At 37.6% G+C, this 9,990-nt stretch overlaps 1 protein-coding gene across 2 annotated transcripts in view; it reads left to right on the plus strand.

Annotated features, from left to right (window-relative positions):
• LOC140444024 (uncharacterized) overlaps positions 1 to 5,988 on the plus strand; it is a 53,011-nt gene extending 47,023 nt beyond the window's left edge. For both annotated transcript variants that reach the window (XM_072535606.1, XM_072535607.1), the window contains 2 exons: positions 100 to 330; positions 4,397 to 5,988. In XM_072535606.1, the coding sequence (XP_072391707.1) occupies positions 100 to 330; positions 4,397 to 5,792 (1,627 nt within the window). In that variant the 3' untranslated portion in view covers positions 5,793 to 5,988. The remainder of the gene's footprint in view (positions 1 to 99; positions 331 to 4,396) is intronic.
• Positions 5,989 to 9,990: the final 4,002 nt, after the last annotated feature.

Consider the following 9,990-nt stretch of genomic DNA (forward strand, 5'->3'; position numbering starts at 1 on the left):
TCATAATTCTTAACAACTCTATTACAACTAACTTTCAGTTAATATTTTTTTATAAAACAGCTGTTTACTTTATTATTACCTTTAATTTTACTTTTTTAGAGACAATTCGATAGCTTACCAAGGAGGTGCTAGCAGTGCGGACAGTCAATATGGATTCAGCAACAGATCAGGAGGAGACACTAATATGCAAGATCAAATAGCGGGTTCGACAGGATCGTATAGTATTTTAGACAATCGGCCACCGCCGGGAGGGGTATATGTTTGGGGACCTCCACCTCCGTATTCGAATCCAAATTCTCCAGCTAGAAGACCTATTCAATCTCCAGGAAGGTAAATATATTATATTTAAAGGTCCAAATAGTATTAAGAAGTACTTTATATACTCAACACGTTATTTACGAACATGTTCGTCTTCTAGGATGGTACACTGATTTCAAACACTTCTTAAACCATTCAATGCATTTTTTGGTGAACGATTTGTCTTGTCTAGTCTGAAAATATTATCAGGTCTATAAAGCATTGAAAACCGCAAAGTCGTACAGGGAATGTAAAGAAATAAGAAAGGAAAAGCACAAATTAGTAATAAACAAACCAGACTTGACCTCATAAGAATTCCTTATATATTAGTTGTTCCATCCTTACCAATGAAATGCGGTACTCTGTGGAACATTCAAGACTTCTGCGATTGGCTTCCCAATTCCTTCTTCCATATCGGTGTCGTGGTCCTGTATCTCTTCGAAATCTCCTAAACTAGCATCGTCATCGTCAGGCTTTTCAAGATATGTTTGTTGCTTTTCAAAACTTAGATTAAAAAAAAAAAAATCTGTAAAAAATAAGTTTATATCAATCAAATATACAGAAAACATAATCAGTAGATCGCTCCTACAATATTTATAAATAAAATAAATATTTTTTATTTACCCCAGAAATAAAATATTTTAAAATTGAATCTTACCTGAAAATTTGTGACAAGCGTGTATAACGTGCAGAGTCACATTCCGCAATTCAATATAGCAGCAGAACTAAATGCACTAGACAACTCTTACACCTGTACTGAATAGAGTAGCTAGCGAGCACTCCACGATCGAAATCATAATTATTTGTCAGAAAACGACAAAAAATTCGACAAGCGGACTCATAGTCCGCACGTTAACTCTGAAAGGTTAGTTACATATACCATACTGGGAGCAAAACAGTTGATGAGTCTAAATATAATTTTTTGGCCTGTAATTAAGCATATTAGTTTTTTTTGTTACGGGGATCATTTTAGGCCACTCTCCCCTTCGTCTTCTCGTAGCACTACAACTCGGGGTGGGTTTTGGCTGACTGCACAACTTGCTTCCATCTTGAACGGTCGTCCATAATAGTTGGGTCAGTGGGTAGACCTATTTTCCTTAGATCTGACCATATATTGTCTCTCCATCGCATTCGTGGACCTAAGGGCCTTCTTCCTGTGGGGGCTTCCTCCCATATTAGCTTGTCAAGGCGGTTATTAGGGAGTCTATGGACGTGGCCAGCCCATCTTAGATGTTGGGATTTAATCTCTTGGACTATATCGCTCGCTCTATACATCTGCTTCTTCTTCTTCTTCAGTGCCTTATCCGGTCCGGATGTTGGCGATCATCAAGGCTATCATGGTTTTGTTGACTGCTCTGCGAAACAGCTCCGCTGAGGTCATCCCAAACCATTGTCGGAGATTTTTCAACCACGAGATACGACGGCGTCCCGGTCCTCTTCTGCCAAATACTTTACCCTGCATAACAAGTTGAAGAATTCGATATTTTTCTTCGTTCCGCATCACGTGGCCGAGGTACTCAAGCTTACGTTGTTTAATTAAATTAAGCACTTCTTTTTCTTTTGTCATGCGCTGTAGGAGCTCAACGTTGGTGACATGGTCCACATAAGATATTTTTAGTATCCTTCTGTATATCCACATCTCGAAGGCTTCGATTCGTTTTTCAGTGGCTTGCGTCAGTGTCCAGGCTTCAACTCCATATAGTAACACTGGAAGAACGTAGCACCTCACTATCCGCATCTTGGTTCCCAAACTGAGATCACTGCAGCACAGCAAGGATCTCAACTTAATAAAAGTAGACCGTGCCATTTCAATTCTGGATCTAATCTCTTGAGCGTAGTCCCATTGTACGTTGAGGTAGTTCCGAGGTAAGTGAATCTGTCGACTCTCTGGATCTCTTCGCTACCTGCCATTAGTGCCCCGGGATCTAAATTTGTACGGCTGACAACCATGAATTTAGTTTTCTTAATATTAAGGTTCAGTCCGTATGTTACGCTCACAGTTCGCACTCGATCTAGTGTGGCCTGCAGATCGTTTAGGCTGGTTGCTAGTAACACAGTGTCATCGGCGTAGCGGATATTATTGATGTATTCACCGTTCACTCGGATTCCCATGTCTAGGTTTGTGAGGGCTTCATTAAAAATCTCCTCAGAGTATATATTGAAAAGAGTCGGCGATAGCACACATCCTTGCCTTACTCCTCGCATGATCTTCACTTGGTCGGTCATCTGGTCTTCGACCTTGACTTGAGCACGCTGGTTCCAGTATAAATACATGATGATCCGAATGTCCTTCTCATCCAATCCTACTCTTTGTAGTGCGGTGACCATCTTCTGGTGCTGACAACGGTCAAATGCCTTGGCGTAGTCAATAAAACAAATATAGACATCACAACTGACATCGCGGCATCTCTGAAGTAGGACTTGTAAGGTGAAAAGTGCTTCACGTGTACCCATAGAATTGCGGAATCCGAATTTCATTTCACCGACATTTTCTTCGCATTTCTTGTAAATTCTGGCATGTATGATTTTAAGAAAAAATTTAAGTGCATGACTCATAAGACTGATAGTCTTATGAGTCATCTGCTTGACCTCAGCATTTGTTGTCATTCGGTATTGGTTGCTATTAATGTCGTGATAAGGCCCAAAGATTTTTCTGAGGATTTTCCTCTCAAAACATCTAAGTTTTCTTTCAGTTTCTTTGGTCAGGGTCCACGTCTCACACTCATACATGGGCACCGGTCTAATCATCGTTTTATTTATTCTAATTTTTGATGTTCGTGATAGGCTTTTAGATTTAATAGTATTGTGGAGGCTGTACATACATCTGTTTGCCGCCTGAATTCTTCCTTTAATCTCTTCCGCGATATCGTTATCTGCAGTGATTGTTGCTCCGAGATATTTAAAACTCTCCACTCTTTCAAAGTTATATGGGTCTATTGTAACATTTTGCCCTATTCTATCTCGTCCCTTTTGACTGTTGATGCACATGTATTTAGTTTTCTCTTCGTTTACCCTTAGAGACCAGTTTTCTTTGCCTCTACCTCCAATTTATTAAAAGTCTCCTTCACATTGGTGACTGTGTTTCCCACAATGTCAATGTCATCTGCGTATGCTAGTAGTAATTTTGGTCCATTTACTGTCAGTAATTCTGTTTTAAGTTGTGCTGCTCTTACTACTTTCTCCAGGATGATATTAACGGGGAGATGTGACAGCGCATCTCCTTGTTTCAGGCCACTCTTATTTCGAAAGATTCTGAGAGTTTGTTACCTATCCGTATTCTGGATCTACATCTATTCACACATAACTTAACAAGCTGGATAAGTTTTTTTGAAATTGAGAGTTCTGCCATTGCATTCCACATCTGATCCCTTTTAATCAGTAGCGCACCTAGAATTTGCCTCTGGGGGGGGGGTTTGGTTGGTTACCAAGTTTTTTTTATGATGTTATCTCCATTTTGAGTCCTTAAAATGTGTAAGTAACAGTGTCGGAATAGGGTCCTGGAGGGGGTTTAACCCCCAAAACCCCCTTCGATAGGCCACTGCTTTTAATGCTATCGTACGCTTGCCGGAAATCTATGAAGAGATTATGGATAGTTCTATTGAATTCCCATCCTTTTTCAAGCAGCTGTCTTAGAGTAAATATCTGATCTATGGTCGATCTATGTTTTCTAAAGCCGGCGTGGTATTCCCCCATGAAATTTTCTACAAACGGTGTCAGCCTATTTAAGAGGATGTTTGATAAGATTTTATATACCATATTAAGTAGGGAGATGCCTCTATAATTAGAGCACTTGGTTTTGTCTCCCTTTTTATGGATGGGGATTACACTCTCCCCTACATATATAAAATAAATGTATTATATTTTCAACAGTTTTGTTTATTTTAAGTTATGTGGGAAAGAAACAAGGGAAGAAAGTGTTATTTTACAGCCAATCTTATTTAAAAAATTTTAGATGGTTCTATATAACTAAACAAAGCGAAGCGATTCTATACAACTAAACAAAGCGATTAAACAAAGCGATAACTAAACAAAGCCATTTTGTTTGCTTTGCTATAAGTCTTTTACAGAACCAAAACTTGACGTATTTTATTTGTTTTAGATACCACCACATTCATCACCATTCCCATGGACACGAATCTCATTGCCAGATGAACGAAAACAGTCAGTTCAGTAGAACCTCCCGCCGGACTAGACCTCATTTTAATAACAAAGATAACTATGAAAACACCACGGAACCCGAAATTCATCACGGAAATGATAACAATGAAAGTACTGATACATCTAGTTGCGTAGAAAGAGTTTCACATACTTTACCCGTTAGGAAAATAAAGAAAAGAACTGATATTGCTTCGGTGAAGTCAAGTATTCAACCTAGTACACGAACCAATGTTCAGTCCGTATTTAACCAGACCAATCAAGAAGAGGATAAGAAGGAAGCTGAGCATAATTATCGGGAACCAGCTTTAGCAGAATCCAAATCTAATGATAATCCGAAATGTAGATTTCTTCCAAGATTACAAGGAGTAGAAAATGCAGCTTTTCAAAAGCAAGAAACTAGTCCCCAAAAACCTGAACCGAGCGAGTCAGAGGTGTATTTTGCTGACGTAAGCAGTTGTTGTAATATTTCTGTTAGAAACGATGGACAAGATTCTTCTCTGTATGATGAAGCTTTGGAAACCCAAAAGCCTAGGTTAATTTCTTTACAAAAGCCAGATCCCAAAGACGTGAATACCACTCAGCTATTACAAACGTTTCAAGAAAACATTTCGTCCTCTACTGTAACGGAAGATGAAGATTATTTGGCACATAGAATGGGAAATCGACAAATGTCTACCAGAAGTCGAATGCCGTTCCCTTTGCCAGATTCTAATGATATGGAATTTAGTGCTGATTCATGTTTACAACTCTTACCTAAAGATATTTCCCAAAATAGTTTATGTAGTAGTGTACAAACTCCATTGACTGAAACAACGGATGACACAATTTCCCCTGATGAATGTTGTAGTTATTTCCAAGATAAGTCATGTGATCAAACACCCAAACATAGAGCCTTTTCTGGTTCTTCCTTGGATCACTATCTCGCTCCAGATGCTCAATATGAAGTTATTCCAGAACAGGAAAATTATCACCAAAACTCGAGCAATTTGACCAACACTATATCAACTTTAAATTATGACCAAAACTATTATAACCAGAATAAAGTCAATTTTGGTTACAATAACTCTGGAGGTAAAAATGTACCACCAAAAACCTTAAATCTAAACCAACAAGCAAGAAGAAATTTAGGTTCCAATATATCTGCTCTAATACAGAATTTGGGTGGAAATCCTGCTGGATTGCTCTACGGGGACGCTACAACAGAAGATGAGGCTCAAGTGCAAGGTTGTCACAGTGATGGTACGATGGATTCGGGTTGGCAAAGTGGTTCTGAAAAAACTGAAACTCGTAAACAAGAAGAAGAAGAAGAAGGTGTTCATAAACCGGTCAAAGTGTAATACATATTAAATAAAGACTAAAGTGCGTTACAGGTTGTTGAAGTTAAGACGGGACCAAGTAATTTATTACGTTGGCTTATGTTAAATACGAAAATGGCAGTGCTGATATATGGACAGATCAAGATGTATTTACTTTGTCGAAAAAGAGATTAGAAAATTATAATGTTAAATAAAATTTAGTTGAATTTGCTATAAATTCATATTTGTTATATTATGTTCCCTTATATATGTATACCCAAACAAGGAAATCTGCTAGTGGCATAGACTTGTTTGTCTAAGTCTGAAAACTTCGTTAGCAATTTATCTTAGTATCTATTAACCTAAAAAATTTTAAAAAACAAATTAAATTTACATCGCAAACGCTAAAGCTTTGGGGTGACGTCATGGCGTGCGAAACAAAATAATCAAAGCTGTGTCTATCTGTATGAAAGTCTGTCATCATCATCATATTTGGCTCGACAATCTTCTATGGATCCTGGCCTGCTTTAAGATTAGTCGTCATTCTGTTCGGTTTCTGGCAAGGTGTTGCCATCTTTTGATCTCTAGTATTACTAGGTCGGTCTCAAATCCATTCTAACCACCAAATTCTTCGTGCAGCCTTCTTCTTCCTATAGGTGTTCCTGTCGTTAGCTTTTTAGCAATCATGTTGTTGGGCATTCGTATTATGTGCCCGGCCCATCTAAGTGTTTTAATGAAGGTTACGACATTTGGTTCATTAAAGAGTTGGTATAATTCGAAGTGAAATCTTTTGCGCCACTGCCCTTGATCGTTTATAGCTCCAAATATTTTGCGGAGTATCATACGCTCGAATATTCCCAGAAATATTACATCCTTCTGCGTTAAAATCCATATTTCCGCCCATTATGTGAGGACCGGCCTCAGCAATGTTTTGTTTATAATAATTTTAGTTTTTATTTGGATATTTCTTGATTGGTATTGCTTTTGGAGCCCATAGCATGCCCTATTTGTAAGGTTTATTCGTCTTCTAATTTCTTCGCTTGTTTTATTGGCAGTAGTCACTAGCGAGCCAACGTATGTGAAGCTATCAACACGTTCAAAGATATGACTTCCAAATGCTGTTTTCCGTTCCTCATTTGCTATAGTATCCTTAGTAACCAACATGTACTTGGTTTTTTCTTCTTTGATGACTAGACCGACCTGTATTGCCGCCGTTTTCAATTCTACAAAATATTACTCAACATCTCGCTTGCTACGCCCTATTAAGTCAATGTCATCAGCGTATGCTAAGATTTGTATCGATCTGTTGTAAATAGTACCGCCATCTCTAATTCGTGACCCCTTTGTCTGAGTCCATCCTTTATCTTAAAGGATCGAGAATTTTCTCCCTGTATCCTAACGCTGGCTTTTAAGTTAGACATTGTCATTTTCGTTAATCGGATAAGTTATTCTGGTATACCAAACTCGCGCATTGATCGGTATAGTACTGTTTTCTTGACACTGTCGTATGTCAAACCCAGGTGATGGGTTCCAATGTTAAATTCTAATGTTTTCTCGAGAATCTGTCTTATTGAATGAATCTGGTCAATTGTTGATTTTTCTGGAGTAAAAGGGCCTGGTATTTTCCAACTATGGCAACAGTGTAAACTTGTAGCCTTTCGTTCAGAATATTTGCTAGTATTTTGTAAGCAGTTGTTAACAGGGTTATACCTCTGTAGTTGTCACAGTAAAGCTGATCGCATTTTTTATGTTACGGGCATATCAGGCCTTGAAACCATTCACAGGGCATGGTCTCATTTTGCCAGACAAGAAGTAAAAGTTTATGCAGTGCTTGTAGCAGGGCGTCGCCACCATTCTTGTAGAGCTCACTACAAATTTGATCAGTTCCTGGTGCTTTATTATTTTTAAGCTTTTTAATGGCTTGAGCAAACTTCAGTGGTAGGGGTTCTTTCGTTTGGGTTGAATAGATTCCAATCATTTCGATCTGCTACCGTGTTATTACGGTGGCATTACAGCTCGTTATGAGCCAAAGCCTTCTTCAGAACAATCTTCCATTCGCCCCTGTCTCTGGCAACTCTTCTCCATGCTTGAACTCCGATGGATTTTAGATCATCCTCTATGCTATCTTGATAAGTAAGTTTTGGTCTTCCTCTGGTTCGTCTTCCCACTGGTTCCCTTCGGTCGAAAATTTTTCTGATCGTGGCATCTTCATCTCGCCTAATTACATGTCCTACCCATCGAAGGCGTTCTAATTTAATATATTTTACAACGTCAGGTTCCCCAAAACTTCTATATAACTCAAAGTTGTAGCGCCTACGCCACAAACCCTGTTCTTGGATTCCTCCATATATTTTTCTTAGAATTTTTCTCTCGAAACGTTTAAGCAATTCTTGGTCGTTCTGTGTAGGTGACCACGTTTCAGACCCGTATGTTAACACTGGCCTTATTAGTGTTTTGTATATGGTAACTTTAATTTTTCTGGGTAGTTTTGGGGCCATATGTTTCCTCAAGCCATAATAGCATTTATTGGCAAGCACTATTCTTCTTTTAATTTCTTCGCTGACATTGTTGTCTTTGGTCAGGAGCGAGCCCAGGTAGACGAAGGTGTCTACACCTTCCAGTTCCAGATCATCAATTAATAGTCTAGGTATCTGGACTATTCTTATCTGGATTCTTCGATATAATGGTCGTTAAATTTTGCGTCGAAAAATTCAACCCATCGGTTCAAGACCGATATTTCCTTCTCCATCCTTACAGCTCCCTATTTTTAGCTTAAACCCTTTACTCTGTGAAAGTCTGCTGCGTATGTCATTCTTCTTCTTCTTTTAAATGTGCATATCTTCTAGAGATGTTGGTATTCACAGCAGCTCGAAATAGATCATCAGAAGTATGCCAGTTTTCTGTTTTTTTATGGTGTTAATAATTTTTTTGTCTTTTCTTAGCTTTTGGAGAATAGTTATTTATTTATTTATTTACGGGATGTCCCCATTTTACAAAATTTAACAAAAATAAAATATGCTAACCATAATACAAGTACTTCCTAAAACTAAATAATGATTAAATAATTATTGTTAAACAAATGTTGTTAATTAAATTAAGTAAATTAAATTAAATTTCCTGAAGATCTTAATAAAATGAAATGATCTTAATAAAATAAAATAAAATTAAATGATCTTAATTAAATGAATACTTCAAGTTAAAAAGGTAAAAGAAATAATTATTATTATTATTATTATTTCTTTTACCTTTTGAAATGGACTCACACAAGCAACACATTCATGACTTCAAGTTAAATGTCACTCATCTTTGATTCCTAACATACTCAGTCAAACAGTACTTAAATCTTACAGATTTTTTTATCCACCAGATCATGAGATCGGCTAAAGTCATTTTCCAGGATCTGAATCCTGTTAATAGGAGAGAATTTGCCATAGTTAGTGTGATAGTGTTTTATAGATAACAAAGGCATGTCTCTAAGAATTCTAGTGTTACATCTAAAGTTGATAAGACTTAATAAATCAGAACAGTCAGTGGTATGGTCAAGTAGTTTATGGAGAAAAACTACACTTGAGTGCAAAACAATCGACTCAAAAGCGATATTTGAGATTACACCTTCTGTTTTAATGTAAGAAGTATGAAAATAAGAAGATGTAATATGCAAACAGTAACTTTATTATTGAACTTACAAAAACCGCTATTTCATTATTTGAAAGACACATTATAAAAACAATATGCTATACGAACAAAGTTTCTCAAATATTCATCATTGGTACTATCCCAAGAAAGACGTAATGAACAGAGAAATCATCAATTACGAAATGAATTTTTTTATTTTTCAATATCTGATATTACCACCCCTATTCCTAATTACACTTTTCAGTCGATTTCGCATGGATCGGATGACTTTTCTAATAAATTCTTGAGGCATTGCTTCCCATTCATCATTAAGCGCAGCCCTCAATTCCATTAGGCTCCTTGGTGCATCATTTCTGTTTCGGACCCTTCGTTTAAGCTCATCCCAAACATACTCTATTGGATTTATGTCCGGGCTCAACGCAGGCCAATTTATTGTAGGTATACCGATCTTAGTCAGATAGGTGGTGGTGACTCGTGCGGTATGACATCGTGCATTATCATGCAATAAAATAAAGGCATCACCAATAAATCCCACGTATGGAACCACATTTCCTCCAAAATATCTCTGATGTAACGATCCGCCGTTAAACCTCCACCACGTCCT

The sequence above is a fragment of the Diabrotica undecimpunctata genome, chromosome 6, assembly GCF_040954645.1.
Source record: "Diabrotica undecimpunctata isolate CICGRU chromosome 6, icDiaUnde3, whole genome shotgun sequence".
In the NCBI taxonomy this organism is placed as follows: Eukaryota; Metazoa; Arthropoda; class Insecta; order Coleoptera; family Chrysomelidae; genus Diabrotica; species Diabrotica undecimpunctata.